Source organism: Styela clava, chromosome 6, assembly GCF_964204865.1.
Source record: "Styela clava chromosome 6, kaStyClav1.hap1.2, whole genome shotgun sequence".
Classification (NCBI taxonomy): Eukaryota; Metazoa; Chordata; class Ascidiacea; order Stolidobranchia; family Styelidae; genus Styela; species Styela clava.
Window position 1 is genome coordinate 21,637,265 of NC_135255.1, and position 21,964 is coordinate 21,659,228.

Sequence of the window (21,964 nt, forward strand, 5' to 3'; positions counted from 1 at the left end):
CCTTTCTTTATCTTTACTTTTAAAACAGATCAGAAAAAGTTTCAAGCATTTTGAAGGTAATTTTAAGTTAGAGTATGACGTGTTATACTCGTTTGAGCATCGTTTCTCAGCCAGGGAGAAACGCTCTTCGCCGAGAGAGGAAATTGAATGCTTTTGGGGAGAAATTTTACTTTCTAACTTTACGTTGCGCGTAGCATTACTAATATTGTTTACCTACTTACGCTTAGTATCACTTTAATGCATATATATATATGCTGACATTATACAACTATCAAAAATGTGCAATATCCCGAGTGCGAATTGCACGCATCGCAAGAGAAGGTGCCTTTTTCAATGACCCGCGAATTTCGGAAGAGCGAGTCCGCAACGGCGAGTTTTGTAAATCAATTTCATGGCTGTAATAAACCTAGAGAAAAAAAAAGATTTTTCCTTCAATTTTTCACTGCTTTACTTAGACTCGAGATATCAAAATTGTTATTTTATGTCAATTTGTGTATTTTACAGATTATCCCTACTTGAAATCACTTAATAAATGTTTTCTTATGCAAGATCCGTGAGAGACAACAACACAATACCAAGACGGCTGAGGTCGAATCAGCGTGTTTCTCTATTCGTATACGATGGACGTTGTACATAGCATTTTGTCGTATCTTGAAAAGTTTTTCAGAACCTCAAGAGTCAAGACTCTTCTCTTGGAAACCTGGACCGGCTAGCTGTTATGGTCTAACTAACTTAACGATTAGAAACTTCAAAAGTAAAACTAGGTACGACGTCACAATTTGGTCAATGACGCCAGGTTTTTTATCGCGACGCCACATTTCTTCAGCTCGAACTTTATTAAAATTCCTTCGACCTCCAAAATGCTTTTGTTGAGCCTCTAAATTTCAAATACCTTAAAAATACTGTCGTTCAAAGTATAAAAACAAGAGCGGAAAGTCATTTTGGCGGTTATTTTCGTTCAAATCCACATCCTGGATTCTTGATTGTTACGTAAGAAAGGCGGCGGATAAAAGACAATTGTATATACTATTATGATATCACTATAGAGACAGACAAATAAAACAACATCCTATTTGCGTCAAAACAAGATTTTTGAGAAAATAAATTTTGAGTGTTCTTTTCAACAAGTAATAATGGCTGTCAACACAACAATACAAGGCTTCAAATCAGCCCCAAGTGGAATTTATCGGCCGAAATATAGGGTGTCCATAAAATCTTGATTTTTTTTTAAATCGCAAAGGAAATTTATCGATACCCGATAGTGTTTTGGCCGCACAGCAAAAATATTTAAACAATTACTGATTAAAAAACAACAAACCAGATTAAAATATATTGAGAACTGACTTCATAACAAAATTGAAATTGTAAAGAGACTTTATGGACACCCTGTAGTATACGACAGAATGTTGGCGTGAGCCTCAGTTTTATGACGTATGGTTTTCCATCGATAGTTATCACACTTGGCTCAAGGCGTACTACTTCGTATAGGATCACTCAGAAGTAACGGAGACTCTTCAGAAAATGTCTTATCACAACCACATTTTGAAAAATTTTATAAATAATAACGGCCATCTAAACAACAGTAATCTGTAATTTATAACGTATTTAAAAATAGGTGCTATAGGCTGCATGCACGAATTGAAAAAAAAAATCGTACTTCAGGCAGAAAGGAGACGCCGAAAACCAACTCTGGTTATCGAGCGGCCACACCCTTTAGACCAGTGGTCGGCAACCTTTTTCAAGTGACGGACCGGTAAAGCCTGACCAAAATCTTGGCGGACCACCTTTATACAAACGAACTAAGCCTATGCAATACATTAAACGCATTATGAAATTTATGTTGACAATATACTAAAAACGACGGTGATGCTATTTAACGCGATATCTGTATTTGTTTGATTGCCATTAACTGTTCCCATATTCGAGATATGGTCGACATTTATTTATATTATTTCGTTTTTGTAGTTATCAATATTGAAAACCAGGCCTCATATTAAAAAGATTTCGTGAAAGTTAACAATGCCTGTATCATTTTGTTGGGGAGATCTTATTCGGACTGATGAGAGGCATTCTTATACGGGCGTAGAGATAACAACTGACTCAGCATTATTGCGACATACTGACATGGCAATTATTTATGAAGTCAGATATGCTGCTCAATAGTGTTATGCAGTGGTCGGCAAACTTCATGTACTTGCGGGCCAAATATACACATTTCTGGTAGCGCGCTGGCCGCAATATTTCTATTTCCGCCTTCAAACAATCGCTACATTAATCGAACTTCACTTATTATTAATGTGAAAAATGATGATTTTAAGGTAACTTGTCGTCCAAATGATGATCTGACAGGCGAGTACGAAATTTATTCTAAGTGTAATTCATTTTAAATAAAGCTGCTCAAGGCCATATATTCTTCCGACCGTGCACATTACACCTTTTTCACTAGCGCACAGATGAGCTGTGGCACAGTCCCGGGTCTCGGGGTCGAAATTTCGACGACTCGTTCCGTAACCAGTTTAACATTAAAACCCTTAACAACTGCGATGCTGACTGGGCATATCGGGCAAACCGGTTTTGAAATGCGCAAGGAAGAAAAATATTTTTTCGTCCAAGCACTTTGGAATGTTTCCCAGACATTTTTAAAAAGTCAAAATTAACTCGAACGATATACATCCAACGCTACTTATTACAAAACAAGCACCGTACACCAGCACTTGTTACCACATAAATCCGTGTAGAGACAATAATAAATTTAGAATCATATTTGGTTTTATGTATTGAATGTCGGGTCGTTCGAGGGCCGCAACAAGTCCGCAGTTTTGCCGACCCCCGGTGTTGTGTTTGTTTGGTTTACTGTTGTGTTGAGTGCTGTTTTTAGTCGTTGGGTTTGTGGTTAGATTGTAGAGGTTTTGTTACGCCCTTTTCCGTTTTTGTGTCACTTTTCTGCGGACCGGCAGTAACCATTCCGCGGACCGGCGATTGGCCGCGGCCCGGTGGTTGCCGACCACTGCTTTAGACAGTCTAACACAGGGTCGTCCAACCCCATATGTGGCCCGCGGAAGCGTTTCGAGTGGCCCGCGCTTCATTTTTCAGAATTGAATAAAAAATTGAGTAAGACTATTTTCCGAGTGATGTAGTATACAAAGATGTGATACAAACGATTTGTTTATTATCCTGAAATGCGCTTGGGTTCCATTTTGAGTCGAAACCAACTGGGAGGAGATATCGATACATAAAGGTGCCATAGTCGCTTACACATTAAGTCTTTTTTATTGCAAAAGCGGGAATATTTTAATCGTATTCCTTGGCGCATGACGAAAGCACTTACATCAAGGTTACTGCTCAGTTGGCAATCTTCCTGCTGGGAGTTAATTGTGATTTTGAAATTACCGAAGAGCTCGCAGCCATTGTTGCTATTAAGAGTACGACTGGAGGATTTGATTTGTTGGAAGCTGTGATGAAAATGAGCAAGTTTTTTGGCGAATCCTCCGGGAATAACCACTGATGGCGTCCAATCAATGGTTGGGAAACAACAGTTTTATTGTTCTAATTGTGAAAGTTTAGTGTGAGGGTATTGTTTGTTTTTTTATTAACCTGTAGTCAGTGTATCTAAACTAGAACATAACTACCATGTTATGTGGCCCGCGCAATCATTCGTAAACTACATGTGGCCCTTCGACCAAAAAGGTTTGACGACCCTGACTAACAGAACCCGATAAATAGAATGGAGACGAACAAAATATGTTATTTGAAAATGAAACAATATGTTTACCAAAGCAATTTAGTATATGCCAAGCAGTCGCCGTTTCAGCACAGGAAAGTGCACTCTAATCACCATGGCAAAGCAATATATAAGAGAAAGCGTGATATGATGACGAATGGTTTTCAATCTACTTTTGCGGAAAAATACTATTCTTAGCCGAAATTAATTTTAAAGGTTAATTATTTCAAATACAATAACTCTATAGAAACTTCGAAAAAATAAAACCATAAGCGACTTTTTCCATCTTCAAGTACTTCGTTGGTTCTTGAGTTAGAGAGGAAATTGAATTTAGCAAGCATGAATTTAGCAAAATCATCCATTGGTACAATTCGTGTACAGTAATAAACAATAAACCAAAATATGTACAACCCCGATCAAATATATGGACAATATAGGCGTGTGCGTGTAAGGCTCAGTTTGATGAAGTGGTTTTTCATAGATATTCACCACACTTGGCTCAAGGTGAATTACCACTTTGTATACCTCACATCAGGGGTCGGGAACCCATGACTCGCGAACCATATATGGCTCTTTTGGTGAAGGCATATAGCTCCCAGAAATATCTAAGGCTAAGCTTACTATTGTTACCAGTTCTCAAACTATAAAGTTATTGCAAAATCCCGCAGAACATTTGCCAATACGTTGGGAACACGCGCTCAACGCCTCTCTATGTTGTGGTAAAACAAGTGCCACACAAGCATTGTGACAAAACTAGGGGATTCTGAAACATATTTTGTGACATCACCAAGCGATGGATCTTTCCCCGAGCATCGACTTCCTTGTTTACTTCGTGACATTGGCCAATCCGCAAGATGCAAAAGGTGACGTAACAATGCTGCCTCTCAGACAGATTTCTCACTCAGACAGATTTTCGAGCGTGGTCGTAAACAATACCTCGTTTTCGCGTTTTTGAACCCTGTTCGTCAGTTGTGTTTCGGAAACCTAAATATAAATCAGATAATTCAATGATCACTCTGTCTTCCTAGGAGTTTTAATTTAATTGCAGCTTTAAAAATTTAGTGTAGAAATAGCTGTGATAGACTAGGCTAAAATTGTTTACCGGTACTTTTAAAAAACAGATTGTTGTATGCGATGAAACATAATGATGGTTTGAAACACATACCCAATTTCACAGGCGCCAACTCGCAAAAGCACTCTTAAAATAGCCCCGAAAACTTTGCAATGGTAAAGTATAGGAAGAATTTTTCGGAGGTCAAAGGTCGGGGAGAGGTCCATAGACTTGCGGAACAACAAAGAAAGGCCTTCCGTCCGCGTGTACAGTTTATTTGTAATATTTAGCACTACGGAGATGCCTAAAAGAAAGAAAGACGATGAGTATCGTCGATTTCACATGTGTTGCATGTGAGCAGCCGTTCAAGTCCCTCAGCTCCCACTTTTGCTTATGTAGCACTGTAAATAATCCTAATTTTTGACTTATAATATAAGCGAAAAGGATGTTTCGTACAAAGCCCCTGTCACTGATGCAAGTGTGAGATTTGAGAAAAACAAACCCGCCACCTTTAAAAATTCCAACCGGTAATTATCCAGTTGGGATAAGGGTTCGGGTTAGTGTTAGGAATGATTTGAAAATTTGAATTGACAGTTCAACCTGCATTCCTAACCCCAACTGGAAAATTACTAATTTTGCTATTTTGAGAGTTGGCGGGGGTGTAAAAAAGATCCGTAAAAAATACTCTCCGAATTGTATCACAAAACCCGAATTGTGTGGCAATAAAAGTGATATTTAGTGGATTTAGCCTTTCAGCACGACCGACTCCAATCCTCTGCTTCAAAAGCTGTATTGTAACCCAATCAAGTAACATATAGGCTATACTCCGCTATAATATGCTCATTGACAATATTTAAAAAAAAGTTTCATTCGTTCTTCCAGTCTCAGGAACATCAGAGTAATAGATTTTTTAATGATATATCAATTTTTCCTATAATCACCACATAAAATTCGCAGCCACAATTTTTTTCGTTCTTTTCTGAATTCTAGTTTGTATAAAGTATTGCCGTGATCTTCTCTTGATCAGTGTCTCACATTTTAAAATTGACTTAAAAGGTATTGCCCGAGGTATTCTGTTTGTCAGTGTGTTGTTGTTTTGTTTGTTTGTGACCAAAATAAAATTGATTGATATAGGTTGATCGACAGTTGCTGCAGTCGACGAAATGTCGACGATTTTTCTTCGCAGTCAATCATTTATAGAAATTTGTCAAAGTTGACAACCCTATGTTCAGTTGCTTCCTTGTTTTTAGATTACGACAAGCAGGAGTTTCCATTTCATGAATTTTTATGCATATCATGCACAAGAACGTGTTTTGTGCATATAAACGATAATACTGGGACTGGAGTAAGTCGAAAGTGGGACCCGTAAGTCGTACATCTTTCTCAACATTAATGATTTTTATTCTTTTTCGACAACTTAGGATAGAATAGGATTCACAGGTTTATCAGGGGGGAGAGGAAAACCGATAACACGACTTAATCATATGGCGAACCACGGCCTCTCGTCCGGTTACCAGTCCATGTCAGATATGGGATTAGTTAGTCAGTTATTTGTTTTCAGAAGCATGGACTTGGTGGTGAAAAAACGACCAGCGGTTACGTGAAGCACCACACGGCGGCGAGGAGTCCAGCAATCCTCGCACATTACTATACCCGTACGATTTTTATCGTTTAATGACAAGTTCAAGAAGAAATGGATAAATATTTGGCGACATACCGAAAATCAGTTCTTATATTTAGTCGGTGATCACTGTTGTTAACCTATATCTACGTTGTGTCGGAGTCAACTGAGCTTCCGCTAACGTAAAAGCCTTCTTTCTTTGACGGGAGGAAAATAAAAAATATAATTTTGGACATGCATGATTTCATTCAGGGGATTTCCCCGTGGTCGTCAGTTCTCTTCCGCGATTCGGCTTTTCGCTGCTTTTAATGTGTTTCCCTTTGTTTTGGCGATTGTTAGGGAGTTAATGTAGAATTCTAGCTGGGAATAAATGTCTAAGTTTTGTTGTACTTGTACAATATAACATTAAAGTTGAGATGGGACTTTCCTAGCTATCCTGTGGGAGTGGGAAATGGTGAAAACAGTAACGTACTTGGTTTAATTAACCTCTGTCGGTCTGTCTGCAGGTTTGTGACCTTCAGACCTTTTAGATAAATAGAGTTTATTTTGAAGGATCCATACTGGTAATGCACGCTAATTAAAAATAGAGGATCATGGACAGTGAGCTAAACTTTTGAAAAAGTTTTAAACATTTGAAAAGTTTAAAAATATCATGTGTCCGCTCACCACACACACACACACACTAAAAAACACCAACCTAGTTAAACAGACGGGTCTGGTATAGTTTAGTACCACAAGTACTTCCAGTGTGCGTGGAATAATGATTTTTGCATGTGTTATTTCCGACCCCCATCTGCCTAGAGGCGCAGTTCTTACCACTTCATGGCAGCTCCTGCCACGAACGAACCGTGGCAGCTCTTGCCATGGTTTTATAGCGCTATTCAGTAATCAGTATTAACGGTATATTCACAGATCAATGTACCAGATTTTAATTGATCCATCAAACCCCAAATCCATCAAAACTGTATCCATAAGAAAAACGTTCCAACTTACCCAATATTTGTCACCATAAGGGACAGTACGGCCCACCTGCCGGGGTTACGGCAGCAAAATTTTACCTGTTTTGGTTTTCAATTTGCTGTCACGGTAACGGCAGCTCATCATTGGTTTGTGGCAGCTAAAAAGTCAGTCGCCTTAGATTTGGCCGTATCGGCCATGGTATCCATCGTTTTGGACGACCATGTATATATTTTGGTGGCCCCTATCACGTAACTCTTAATTCGGAATGACATAATTTTTGAATGACGCAGTCAAGGTGAGGTTAGGAATCAAATATGCAAAAATTGTTGAGCCAGGCCAACTACTGAACTAGAAGTAAATGTGGTACTATACCAGACCCAAACAGGCTTGGGCCAGAAAGAAACAAAAATGTATTGAACTTTTGTGTACCCTTCCGCTTGTCCACTGGTCTAGCTACTCGTCATGTATCTGAAAACAAATAACTGGCTAACCAATCCCATATTTGACATGAACGGGTAACCGAACAAGAGGCCATAAGAATAAGTGTCTTATTGGCTTTCCTTCCCCGGGATAAATATGTAAATCCTATCGTTATAAATCAAATGTTATATTTCCAGGTTGTTATAGGTTCTTTAGCAGAATTAGCTCTACCTAATGGATATATAAAGCAACAAACATGGCTAAAAGCTTGCAAAGTGTCAAAAGTGAGTCGGAATATATCAGCAAACTTTTCCCTAAATCACATTCCAGATTGAGAGTCGTCAACTACACAGCTGATGAAATATGTTTTCATTTTGTCGGCAAGAGCGATGAAAAGTTCGTTCTGAATTGTAACATTTCGGAAATATCCGAACCGGTACAGCCTATGTGGTACTCTGAGTCCGATAACCAATTTGTCACAGAAACTCTCGAATCGTTGTCAGAGATGACGCTAAAACCGAGAAATATGATCCAACAAGGAGTGGAGTATATTTTAAAAGAATTATGCAAAAAATTTGGAGTAAAAATCCCTGGGGAGGTGGAAAAATTAACTTTCGATATAGACATAACCGACATGGATATTAATAATAATACGGACGAAGATAGTTCAGATGAAGAATTAGAAGACATGGACGCTCTCGGATTAGACGTTCACGTTGTCAGTGAAGCCGAACGAAAAAAGATGGAAGACAGCGGAATCGCTGACAGTGATTTGGTTAAGCTGGAAAAAATCAAATCGAATCAACAGAAAGCTTATATTACTGGTAGTGTGACAGGGTCAGTGCAAGCTTCCGATAGAATTCTAAAAGACTTACGCGCAATATATAAATCGGATAGCTTCAAAAATAAACATTATACTGTCGAACTAATTGATGACAGTTTATATGAATGGAATGTCCATATTTTACAAATAGATCGTGACAGCACTTTGTACAGCGACCTAAAAAAACTTAAAGACAAGGGCAGTGATGGTTCTATAGTATTACAAGTCACTTTTAAAGATAATTATCCGTTCGATCCACCGTTTGTACGTGTAGTGAAACCTGTTTTGCATGGTGGCTACGTTTTTGGGGGAGGTGCAATTTGCATGGAGCTCTTAACCAAACAAGGGTGGAGTAGCGCTTATTCTGTCGAATCACTAATTATGCAAATTATCGCGACGCTCTCGAAAGGACGAACGAGAATCAATTTTGGAGCTCGACCAGATGCATTCAGTTACGCAAGAGCGGTTCTTTCATTTCAAAAACTTGTGCAAATTCATGAACAGAATGGTTGGTCAACGCCACCAAAAGCAGATGGGTAATATAGAGGAATTTTTTATGTGATTTTTTTACAGTTGCCATGGTAATTAAAAGAAATATAATTTTTTATATAAATATTCAACACAGAATGGCCGCTGGATCATGGGGGGAAAAATTAAGTCCAAAAGATTGTAATTTCAATAAAATTATTTTACTATCAGTTGGGGTTACGCGAGACTAACTCCCTACGCTTCCTTTGTGTCTTTAAGGGGATGGATCTGTGTGCGTGCAATGCAAGGGTACTATAGTAAGAATGAAATTACTCTACAGTAATGCATTTTTGTTAGTATGCATCAACCCTCTTGAATCACAGTATATTATTTTTATACGACATTTCAATGTTGTTGTGTGTTTTGAATCAGTTGGGGTTACGCGAGACGAACTCCCTATCCCTTCCTTTGTGGCTTTGTGCTATTGCATTGGATATGCGATTTGTAAAGATGCTGTAGCACAGTGGTTCCCAACCTGTTATGGCTCTCTTACGAAGGCTTTTAGCACTCATGGCTCACTGTTTATCATTCCAGTGGTATATATGGTGTTGTTTTGATTGGTAGATTCCAAATCCCATTATGTCCGAACAATTCAAGCTCAACAAAGTTAAAACACCCTGGGAAATAACGTTATCGAGTAATGAAACTAGGATGAATAGAGAAGTTTTCTTGTCAATTTATTTCTTATTTGTGTTAAATTTATTTTTGTTAGTATGCAGCAAGACTCTTGAATCACAGTATATTATTTTTATGTACGACATTCAAGTATGTTGTGTGTATTGAATTTGGCATAAAAGATTTGATTAACCTGATATGATGTAACACTTGTCCAAATATTTTGATCCTAATGTGAACGTACTGATGCCGCTTGTTTTTGATTTCTTGGTTTGGTTGAAATCAGTTGGCTAGACTCATGACTATCAGTGCCATATTTGAGTCAAAATTTTATCCTCTTTTTTTTTGTTGATAATGCTTTGATGAGATGGAAGCTTATTATACTGTTGTTAATTGAAAAATTATGGGCAAGATATTGCTTTTCTTACAAATTTATTTGAAGTAGGGGTCACACTCTGTTATTAAGATCAGTGGTTCCCGAACCGCAGTCAGCAGGCCAATTACGGCCCTAGTATCGATTTAACATGGCCCGCTGAACTCAAGTGAAATAATTGAACACTTTCTGTTTTTACGTTCTGGATACCGCCAATTGTTACATCATTATTATTATTAAAAGAATTATGCAAAAAATTTGGAGTAAAAATCCCTGGGGAGGTGGAAAAATTAACTTTCGATATAGACATAACCGACATGGATATTAATAATAATACGGACGAAGAGAGTTCAGATGAAGAATTAGAAGACATGGACGCTCTCGGATTAGACGATTAAGCACATGTATATTCGTGACAATTCAATTACACTTTCCAATTAATTATAAGTAACAGAGCCAGTATCACCCCTTGCGGGCGTTTTTCTATTTCGGCCTGTGAATATCCTTCCGTCTCTAATTTTGGCCGCGGTCAATCAGCTTTGGAAACCACTGGTTTAGATCGGGGGTGTGCAACCTTTTTCATTAGCGGGCCAAATACAATTAACTGGGTGAATCTGCGGGCGAACTTTTATTTAATTTAGACTTTCCAGTAGTTGCAAGCACAAAAATCGTTTATTTTTGCTAGTGATCTTACGGCATTACTAGGGATTCTTGCACAAATAGTGAGTTGAAACGCACATTTGACTTTATTGTCACACCGACTTTAAACCCATTCAGTGAGAAACACGTTTTTGTAATAGGACCTATATCGTGTATTTTGCAACAGAATTTCGCTAGCTTGTTTTGCTAAAAGGACTGGTATAGGCTTTGCGACGACGGAGGATGAATACTCGTTTTGCGGGCACACCATTTAGAATTGTTAATTCTTCACGGGCCGCACAATTTTTCCTTGCGGGCCGCATTTGGCCCACCCCTGGTTTAGATAATATAAAAGAGTTTAAGCAGATTTATCACTCGATGCATTTAAATATCTCCGTCCTTGCAGCATTTGAAACATATGCTAGTTGTATAATTCAGCAGAATCACACAGAGTTTTTATTTTGCTCAGTTTTGTGTGTTCGTCTTTTTTCTTATGCTCATCGCTTTTTTTCTGTAAATTTTATAAGCTATATTCAAGACATTTTTATTTTTTCCCTTCGTTTTGATACTGCAGGTGGCAAAACAGTATTTTCCAATTGATATGTTTGTGCATGAACGAGTTAGGTCATGCCTAAATGAGTTTGGTCATGCATGAATGAGTTGGCTCATGCGTGAATGATTAAGGCCATAGGGATAAGTCTACTTATTTAATTTCATCCCCTCCATGGTAAATATTAAAAACCCATCTTATCCTTTATTCTTGTGAATACTACTGAAATCAGTAATTTGTCATTTTGATAATTCATGCGTGACTGTTGACATGATATGCATCACTGCTTATATTTCTCATTTTTTTTGCTGCTTTTTCAAGTAATGTTTTTGATATTTCTATTATTTTTATTTTTAAATTGATTACTGAGACCTGAAAATTTCAATTCGTCTTGGGGACTCTTGAGAAAGTGATCTGTGTTAATTTGCTTATTGTATATTTTTTTAAAAACATTTCTTTGAACGGCTATCATTTTACTTACACTTTTTTGTCATTTTTTAGGGAAAAATAACATGTTTAATATCTGAGTCCAAATAAATTACCCCAATTAGATCATATTTGCCAAATTTTATTTGATAAAATTCAATATTTGTGATAATTTGATATAACTCTAAACTTCGGACCCTTTCTCCTATTCCAATTGCCAAGTTAGACTGTAGCAGCTGGCTGGCTCGGAAACATGGAAGTTTAAAAAGCGTTTCAAGCAAAAAAATTACTATGTATAATACAGAATCTTTTTTTTTCCCTTTTGAAATGGCGGAGGGGGGGGGGGGGGGGGAGAAACCTACAAACCTCCATCCCCCCCTGGGTAAGTCCCTGGCTCCTGAATTCATTATAGCCCCTACATAACAGTGGTTGCTTGTCTAAGCCTTGTTCAGAGTGACAAAAGTGTGAAAAACAATATTTTTTATTTGTCTTGTGACTTGTCTTTATTCATGCTGATGTAATACTTCCATTGCTCTATTTTATCTTCATTCTTTCACAGTCAGCTTTTGTCACTTTAAGAGTCGTCCATCTCTTGCTAATAGATTGATTTCCCCATATTTCCGACTGAGTGCGCATGATTTTACTTTGGGCAAATTTCCTTATAAAAAGAAAAAAATTGCGAAGGGAAATTATCGATGCCTTATGTAGTTTGTTTGCAGGCATATTAATGAGGTAAACACTGATTATAATAAAACAAACCTGGTTATCAAGATATATTGAAAAATGACTTCATAACAAAATCATTTTAGGATTTTTGAACATTCCGCTCATTGTATGGTCTAAGTTTACTTTAGTACAATGTGACTTCATCCTTGTTAAAATTCATTCAAGCACAAACTGGCAGCATTGGTACTCTTCCTTTGGGATAAGATTGTTCCGACTGGGCACGCTTCATTAATTCACAGGGGGATATGGGTTTAAATTGTTCCAGGGTAGTCTATTTCCTTATTATTTGCTATAATTTTTGCCGATATGCTATTTCAGTATTGTGTGTTTTAATTGTGTAAATGTCTTTTCAATTTAGATTCCCTAAATTAGAATTTAGAGTTAGTAATAAAGTTAAAACTACCGTATATATGGACTATCAGTTCTTCTTCAATATTGGAAGTCCATCACAGAGCAGTAGTTATCAATCTTTTTATTGGACTGGAATCTCAATGAATCAATCCAGAGGCTCAAGGAATATCTGTTGTATTCAAGTCAAGTTTCTTTTTTCCAACCAGTAAAAAAACACCACTCGAGCACAAATTACGAGAAAACGAGAATTATCCATTTTTACTGGGTAAGGGTAGTTGCAGAGTACCAAAGCTTGTTACCAAGCAAGGTTCTAATATCTAATTTGAAAAGTTTGGAATTACTGAAACTGGCTTCAAGACAGTTTACCGTATGAATTATCGGTATTTCTGTAATGTGTGTACCAGGTTAGGGTTAGGCCATAATTTTATTTCGATTTTCTTTATTTTAGTTCTATTACGAGTTCAAGGACTGTCTGTGTAAGCCGAGTGAATATACCTCCTGCTCATAGGTTTCAGTCCTTTTACACAACTTGATGTAAAGTAGGCGAACAAAACTAGTTACCTTCATATTGGTACACACACTTCTGGAGCGCCGAATTATATAACTTACATTGCTCACTAGAAATTATATTTTTATATATGTATTTATCTTCTATTTTTAAGATGATATGAATTATCTAATCTACCAGTAATATTGATAATGTTGATAAGGATTTCGTTTAGAGATGGAAAGCAAATTGATTGGATCGTTGAATCACCGGAGAATGTTACGTTCAGTGATTTTCTTGATGCGATTTATCAAGCCAGTGATGACCAATTGATTGTGTCAGCGTTTGAGTACGCTGATGAGGAGGAAGATATAATAACGGTGAAAAATCAAGGCGATCTGGACTCAATGATTGAATTTTATCGAAGCCAAGATGAAGAGAGAATAACTATTCGTCCAAAACTTTGCAAAAACCCCGGGAATCGTAACAAATTTGGTCTCAAGCTTGAAATTGCGCCGTCAAAACGACTCATCGCGCAGAATGCTGTTTCCTCGACACAACAATCAACCTCAAATTCTTCAAAATTACAGACCCAATCAAGCGCAACTGCTGCCGAACAAAACTACCAGCAACAATACAGAATTCCGGAATCAGATACTGAGGGTATAAATGAAAATAAAAAAGAGCTTCATGAAATGGAGGGGCTGTCCAGTCGAGCATTATCTTACGTAGAAACATTGGGAAATGGAAACAGCGGAATTGTCTACAAAGTAATTCACAAAGCGTCGAGGATTGTGATGGCTGTTAAGTCTATTGGAATTGATTTAACAGGCGAAGAACAGAACCGAATAAAGTCAGAATTGGAAATTTTAAGCCAATGTAATAGTTCCCCGCAGATTATAGACTTTTATGGGGCTTTTTCGCACGAAAATAAAATATTTTTATGCACTGAATTCATGGACGGAGGTTCATTGGACCGTTTTGGGAAGATACCAGAAGTTGTTCTAAAGCGTATCGCTCACCGGGTAGTATCGGGGTTAAAATTTTTATGGGGGAGAAAAATAATGCATAGAGACGTGAAGCCTTCAAATATGTTGGTGAACAGTAACGGACAAGTAAAATTATGCGATTTTGGCGTCAGCCGTCAGCTTGTGAACTCAATTGCTAAAACTTATATCGGTACGAACGCCTACATGGCTCCCGAAAGGGTCGAAGGTTTTGATTATACTTTTTACTCGGACATTTGGAGCTTAGGGTTATCCATATGTGAAATGGCAACAGGGGAATACCCCTACCCAGAATTAGCTATGAAAATTCGCAGCTCAGGAGGGGTGGTACCAATGGAAATTTTACAATGTATCGTAAACGCAGCCCCACCACAATTACCAACGGACAAATTTTCTTCTCAAATTGTCGACTTCGTTAACGGCTGTCTACAAAAAGAAGCGAAATCTCGCCCGTCTCCTGATGTTTTGTCCCAACATTCATTTCTTCAAATCAGTCAAATTCTCGACCACGAAGATCAAGTCATTGCCAATTGGGTTGAGCAGAATAAAGCAAAATCAAAGTAAAGTTGCACGATGATATTTTTTTTACTAGTTTTCTCTGGATTACCTTAAATATGATTTTAATTTGTTTCTCATTTTTTATAATTTTGGTATAAAGTAGGATTTATGTTCAAAGCTGTCATGATCGGCAATTCTCAACTATTCTTTCTGCGGCGGTTTGAACCCTGGCTCTGTTGCTAAAAAGAACCACTGGTCAGGATATTTTGATTAAAAAAAAAACAAAGGCCTTTTTCAAAATTCAGAAAATCAGAATTATTTTTTTTTGCTATTTTTGCTCATTAGGTTTTGGCATTTGTTGTCGCTCATAATTTTGCTCAGATATGAGTCATTTTTCCTACCGAGTGAGCGTACATCACAACGAGCAAATTCTCTCAAGATTATTATTTTATCAGAGTTCTTAAAAAATTTTTACTCAGAGTCTCTTCATGATTATGCAAATTTCATAAAGTAAAATTAGCTTGTTTTAGCCTCCTAATTTTCTTCGACTTTTTTTTTCTCTTAGACTAGGTTTGAAGGCGGGACGATAACCTAACTTACCCTGATCTGATCTAATATAAGTCATTTTCCCCACTAATTTTCTGATTTATTTTCTTAGATAAGGTTGAAAAGTGGTTCTCAACCTTTTTTTGTGGCCCATTTTCTTTGCCTAAAATTCGATGACAGCACATTTGAACCCATACATTTTCATCCGCGGCAGGTTCAATCTATATGCGGGTGCTAAAACCCATGGGTTAGGGTTAGTATGGGTTCAAATATCCATAAAACGAAAAATATTTCCATAGGTGCAATAGTATGCAGGTGCAATTGTCGTGGGTTCAAATTATGGGTTCAAATTATGGGTTCAAATATAGGGAAACCTAAAATTCATGTGGTCCATCAACTTTTTATTGCAAATGAAAAACTACGAGAATAAAACGAATTTTTTTTGCAAAAATGGATAATTTCAATTTAATAATTAGAATGACATATACCATTCAGTAGCAGAAAACAGCACGATCAATCATTGGTACTACAATTAAAATTAACAATAGTGACACAAATCAGATTATCAATTTTTGGTTGTTTTGTGGCCTAACTCGAAATCTTTCTGCGGCCAAGGAGTGGGCCATAGCTCATTGGTTGAGAAATGGGGACCTAACATAAGACAGACATTAGACACTATTTTATTTTCTGATCTGTTTTTTGGGCTCTGTTCAGTAGTAGTAGAATGACATGACAGTTTCAGGTTAGGATAAGTTAGGTTATCACCTCGCATACTAAGTCATCATATATGCACTTGCTGTATATTTGCTATACAATCACTTTTTCTATATTTTCGTTTGTTTTTTTGCTCTGAATCCCCCCACAGAATTCGAACGTTCGAATCAAGCAGGGTAATCAGAGATGCGCCGGCAAGCGTATCCCTAACACTCAACACGATGCGCCACACCGTCAAGCTCAACTAATCACCGCCGATAATTTATTCCATCTCTCCCCCTCTTTAGTAACTTGACAGATTTGAAATTATCAAAATAAACACTATGAATGAATTTTGGACAACAATTATAATTTTTTTGTAATATATTTTAAAGTGTTTGAGTTGCAGCTTAGATTATAGTGCCCTTTTATGAATTCAATTTTTAATATTTTACCCTAATTTAAATAATGTATTTTTTAATTTTATTTTCGTTGTCATATGCGAATAGGAAAGTATACAATGATATTAAAATTTATTATTGTTCTAAAAATTATGTTCAGAATTACTTTTTCATTTTAATGCTTTATTAATGAATTTATTTTGCCTTAAAATATGCTAGGTCATGTTCTAGAATGATGTATAAAATTACTTTCAATTTGAATGATTTTATTTTGCCTTAAAACATTGTATGCCAAATTCAACTTATAAAATTTAAAGTTGATCATTTCATATAAAATATGGCAAATTTTTCGCAGTAAAAGTAGAAGTCAAATCAAAAATTGGGGGCTCCCGAAGTATGCGAACCAAGATGGCGGACATCGGAATGTAATATGTGTACTAGGTTAGGGTTAGGCCATAATTTTAGGTATAAATACTACGGGAGGCTCTTGGCTAGTCTTCGAACTGATAATAGGACTAAAATAAGCAAAATTGGAAAAAACTATCGACTAACCCTAACCTGTTACCCATGTTACGTTCCGATGTCCGTCATCTTGGTTCGCATACTTCGGGAGCACCAAAAATTGTTTTGTTGAGTAGTTTTTCTTATGATTTTGACATGCCAAATTTTATTTTAACAATGATTTGTGGTTGATTAGAGTAGCATTCAATCCAGTGGTTTCCAAACCGCAGCACACGGGCCAATTACAGTCCACAGAACGATTTAAATTGTCCGTGGATCTTAAGTGATACAGTTTAACAATTATTGCTTCTGCTTTTTTGTGTTCTAAATACCGCTGTTTTTTTAGGTGATTATCACAGTTTTAACAATCCAAATATACCGGTATCTTAATTATGAGTACAGTATTAGGATTACATTACATCAGGGGTGGGCAACATACGGCCCGCAACGAAATTTTGACCGGCTCGCTGACTGTGCATCAGTACACTATGATATTACATTATTACACTTTTGGTACATTATGATAAATTCATTATGTGTTGTTTGGTCTTTATTTTTTTTGTAGTTTAAACTTTACTTTAAACGCGTTTTATAATTTTCTTTCTTGCATTAGCGAATAAATATGTGATTAAGATATTGAATCCTATTCATGTTATAATCCGGCCCGCCGAGAACTTCATTTTCCCACATTTGTCCCGCCGACTAGAGAAATTGCCTACCCCTGCATTACATTGTATCCTTACTCGCGAATGTCCTCCCACTTCTATTTTTGGTCTCCGGTCAATCAGCTTCGGGGGCCACTGGTTAATTTCACTACTATTCCGCTTACTAGGAGAAAAGATATGGGTTATTTCTCCTTACCACTGTGTTAGTAGATTAACTGCTAATATAGTGTAACAAGAATTAAAACAACTTTATTGAACTGTACTTTGAACCAGGGTGGTGGGATTGGGGTCACTGGGGTATGACCGAGGTAGTATTTCAAGTGACCCAACCCAATATTGGGATTCAAAATCGAAAATTCAAAATTCTTGAAGCTAAGTTTATCGGCCGTTCTTAAAGAAGTTCGTCGAAGAAGGCTTATACATCTCAAAATTTTTATCAATATTTAATTTTCTTAGTGTTTTGAGTTGAGGGGTATATTCAATTGGCTAACACAGACAGTTCCCGAACTAAAATAAGGAAAATCAGAATAAATTTATGGCTTAACTCTAACCTGGTACACATACTACGGGAGTACCCTATGTTTAATAAAAGTGCGACCTGTGGTTTCGCCCATGGAGTTGGTCTCAAAATTTCGTTACAATCTGTGCCACAGAATCAAAGTCAATTGAATTTTTTTTTTGAATCCGCAGCTTTTCTCTGGACCACTCAATTAGAAAATTCAATTCCGTAATGTTTAATATTATAGAATTAAGTGATTTGATGAAAAAAATGATTAGATCAACAAAATTAAACAAAAATCTCCAGGCTTTAAGCCCTGGTGCATAACAATATTGTTTTCTCATGCTCTCATTATTAAACAGGGTTGAAACAAGTGTTATTGTCTAGCAGCATTATTATGCCTTAATTTAGATTGAGATTATGCTGCCAATTTTTGTATTTTCGATTCCATGCAGATTAAATGTTACTATATATATAACTATACCTAATTTTTTATTATTTTAAAAATATTGTTATTAAATATCACTGTATATTTGAATTATAGGTCTTTTAATTAATTAATTAGCAAAATAAGTGTCCGCATACACTCAATTTAAATACGAAAAATTTGGGGAGTAAAGAAATTCGTCAACGTGACTAAAAATGGATTCTGATGATGAAAATGAGATTTTTTACGAATGCACTGATGATTTTTTGAAGTTGGATTCATCGGAGAACAGCAAGTTGAAGAATGAAAACCAAAATAAACAAGATGAGGGACAATTAATGTCTGATTTGAATCAAAAATATAAAGTGAAACATGATTCAGTTATTGATTCAAATTCTGAAGTATTGAAAAAGGATTCTGAAGTTTCAAATGTACATGGGGTGCTCAAAGAAGACGCTTTCCCAAGAGAGACACCTAGTGTTTCAAAAAGTGGATCCAGTGACTCGAATATGACAGAAAATGATTCAGGAAAGATAATTGATTCTGATGAAAGTGTTATAAGCCAAACAACATCAGTAAATGGTCCACGAACTTCAAATCCTGGCGAAGATATTGGATTTGAAAATGGAGACAATACACATAGTGGCGCTGTTGAGTCAAAAAAATTAGATGGTGAAGCTCCTGGAGATATTTCTAAGGAACAAGATTCGCTTGGAGCTGGTAAACGAAAGGAAGGTGGAAATCTAGAAAAAGGGGGGGAGGGAGCATTTAGTAGTAAGGGAGGAGATATAAATTCTATGGAAAAAGATAAAAAAGTGGTGGAAGGAGATGTAAATTCTCTGGAAAATGATGAAAAAGTAGTGCAAGGAGTATCTGGTAGTGAAGATGATGGAAAACCTGCGGAAAATATTGAAAAAGTGGTGGAAGGAGACGTAAATTCTTTGGAAAATGATGAAAAAGTGGTGCAAGGAGTATCTGGTAGTGAAAATGACAGAAAACCTGCGGAAAATCTTGAAAAAGTGGTGGAAGGAGACATAAATTCTTCGAAAAATGATGAAAATGTGGTGCAAGGAGCATGTGGTGTTGCGGACTCGGACGATGAAAGTTCTGAAGACGAGTCATCACTAACTGAAGAAGAATTGAATGAAAGGAAATTGGAAGCGAAGAAGCTGAAAGATGAAGGAAATGAATTTTACAAGAATGGGGATTCTAACGAAGCAGAAAGACTTTACACGGAAGCAATGAAAATTTGTCCTAAACGTTTCGAAAAAGAACGCTCTGTAATGTTTTCGAATCGTTCCGCTTGCCTGGTTAAATTAGAAAAAACTGAACTTGCTATAGCCGATTGTTCAAAAGCTATCGAACTTCATTCTACTTATGTTAAAGCGATTTTAAGACGAGCGCAACTTTACGAAAAACTTGAAAAATATGAAGAAGCATTAAAAGATTACGAAAGACTTTTAGAGATTGACCCTTCGTTGCATTCCGCTCGTTCAGCTTGCTTACGAATTCCTGGCGAGATAGAAAAACGAAACGAAAAACTAAAAGCACAAATGATGTCTAGTTTAAAAGATTTAGGAAACATGTTTTTACGTCCGTTTGGACTTTCGACAAATAATTTTCAACTACAGCAAGACCCAGGTACAGGCTCCTATAATATTCAATTTAATAATGGTCCTGAGGGAGGAAATAATAATAATGGACCGTCTAATGGGCCTAATAATAATAATACATGATAATACTCGTTCGATTTTGTTTCATGTCATTTATCTGAACAAGGATCTATAGCAGCGGTTCATAACCTGCTGCGGCCATATCAATAAATAATCATGACGTCAGGTTTTCAAATTAACAGAAATATTCCATATTATTGTGTCATGTTGGAACCTTATTTTATTCACTTGTACAATTTTTATCATTTTATTTTGGGAATGCTTTGCCCAATGCTGTGTAAAGGCGACTTAAATTTTTTAAAAAACAAATTTTTTGAAATCTCGCGACCTAAGGATAAGCTCAAATAGTAGGCGGTATGTAATGCTTATGCCTTCAATGTTCACAAAATTAGCTGACTGACTGAAGTTTTTATCACAGGAGACAGAAAATATCAAATTGATTAACTGTTTTCGGGTCTTAGTATTCCTCCATCACAGTCAGAAGATTTGTTTGCAGATTTACTTCTTTGAATTATCTTATGCATCTTGCTGCTATGATTGCATATTACCACATTTTTTTGATAAAAGTGAACGAAGTGAATGAAATTTTCCTGGGGTTAGGGTATAAATTTCTTGGGGCTCCCGAAGTATGCGAACCAAGATGGCGGACATCGGAATGTAATATGTGTACTAGGTTAGGGTTAGGCCATAATTTTAGGTATAAATACTACGGGAGGCTCTTGGCTAGTCTTCGAACTGATAATAGGACTAAAATAAGGAAAATTGGAAAAAAATTATCGCCTAACCCTAACCTGTTACCCATGTTACGTTCCGATGTCCGCCATCTTGGTTCGCATACTTCGGGAGCACCAATTTCTTTTTATGATACTTCCCACATGTACGATTGCTATTGACCAACTCTTCAATACAAATATGAAATAAACAAGAGAGCTATGCTCAAATATATGGACACGTAGCGCCACCCAGTGGCAATAATTTTGATGACGTCATAGCGAAAAAAAAAGTAATAGCCTTCTGGAGAAAAATTTTATCTTTAACCACTGAAAATATCAAAGCAATTGGTCCAGTATTCGAAGAGAAAAGCGATTTTTTAAAAATGGATTTTGATTAATTTATAATCGTGTAGTACATTATAAAAAAACTTGAGAAATACTGGTTTAATGTTGGATATAAAGCAAACAATAACTTTAAAACCTTGTTTACCTAATTTATGTCATTAATGATGCATTGTATTTTTTTTACACTTGTATTTATTTTGTTCATCACTTAGTTAGTTACCAAATGTAAGGCTCAAGATAAGACATGATTTTCCATATTCAACTTAGCCGGAATCGTAATTTTATACTTCATAGTGATATAAAATAGACTTAAGGTATTTTAATAAAGATTCAAAGGGCAACAAGTTTGCTTAGCACTCTATTAAATAGAAGGATTACATATTCTAAAATTTTTTATTTCTCAAGTTATGCATCTGAAACAACGAACTGGCTTCATGCCCGATATGCGCTGGTACTGAATATGAGTGAGCTGTCTTATATCTTATCACTTTCCTCTTCCCGGGATAAATATATAAATCCTATCCTACTTTGATATTCTTATTTGATATCCTTAGTGTTTGAATCTGGAGTCTAGATTCTCCATTACCAGTCAAATTTCTTTTTATTGATAAATAAAACCCTTAATAAATATTTTTATTGTTACCGAATATTCATGCAACCATATTCTTCTAATGCTTGTCTAAATATGCCACATTTTCCTAGATT

At 36.4% G+C, this 21,964-nt stretch overlaps 3 protein-coding genes across 3 annotated transcripts; all 3 read left to right on the forward strand.

Moving 5' to 3' along the window:
• The first annotated feature begins 7,974 nt into the window (after positions 1-7,974).
• On the forward strand, positions 7,975-12,812 carry LOC120331557 (ubiquitin-conjugating enzyme E2 Q2-like). Its single transcript, XM_078113620.1, has one exon. It carries the CDS (start codon positions 8,030-8,032, stop codon positions 9,134-9,136), a length of 1,107 nt encoding a protein of 368 aa, XP_077969746.1. The 5' UTR covers positions 7,975-8,029; the 3' UTR covers positions 9,137-12,812.
• Positions 12,813-13,450: 638 nt separating this feature from the next.
• Positions 13,451-18,645, forward strand: LOC120331553 (dual specificity mitogen-activated protein kinase kinase 5-like). Its single transcript, XM_039398649.2, has one exon. The coding sequence runs from the start codon at positions 13,504-13,506 to the stop codon at positions 14,860-14,862; it is 1,359 nt and encodes a 452-aa protein (XP_039254583.2). The 5' UTR covers positions 13,451-13,503; the 3' UTR covers positions 14,863-18,645.
• LOC120331552 (uncharacterized) lies at positions 18,628-21,962 on the forward strand. The gene has a single exon (XM_039398648.2). The coding sequence runs from the start codon at positions 18,744-18,746 to the stop codon at positions 20,262-20,264; it is 1,521 nt and encodes a 506-aa protein (XP_039254582.2). The 5' UTR covers positions 18,628-18,743; the 3' UTR covers positions 20,265-21,962.
• The last annotated feature ends 2 nt before the right edge of the window (positions 21,963-21,964 follow it).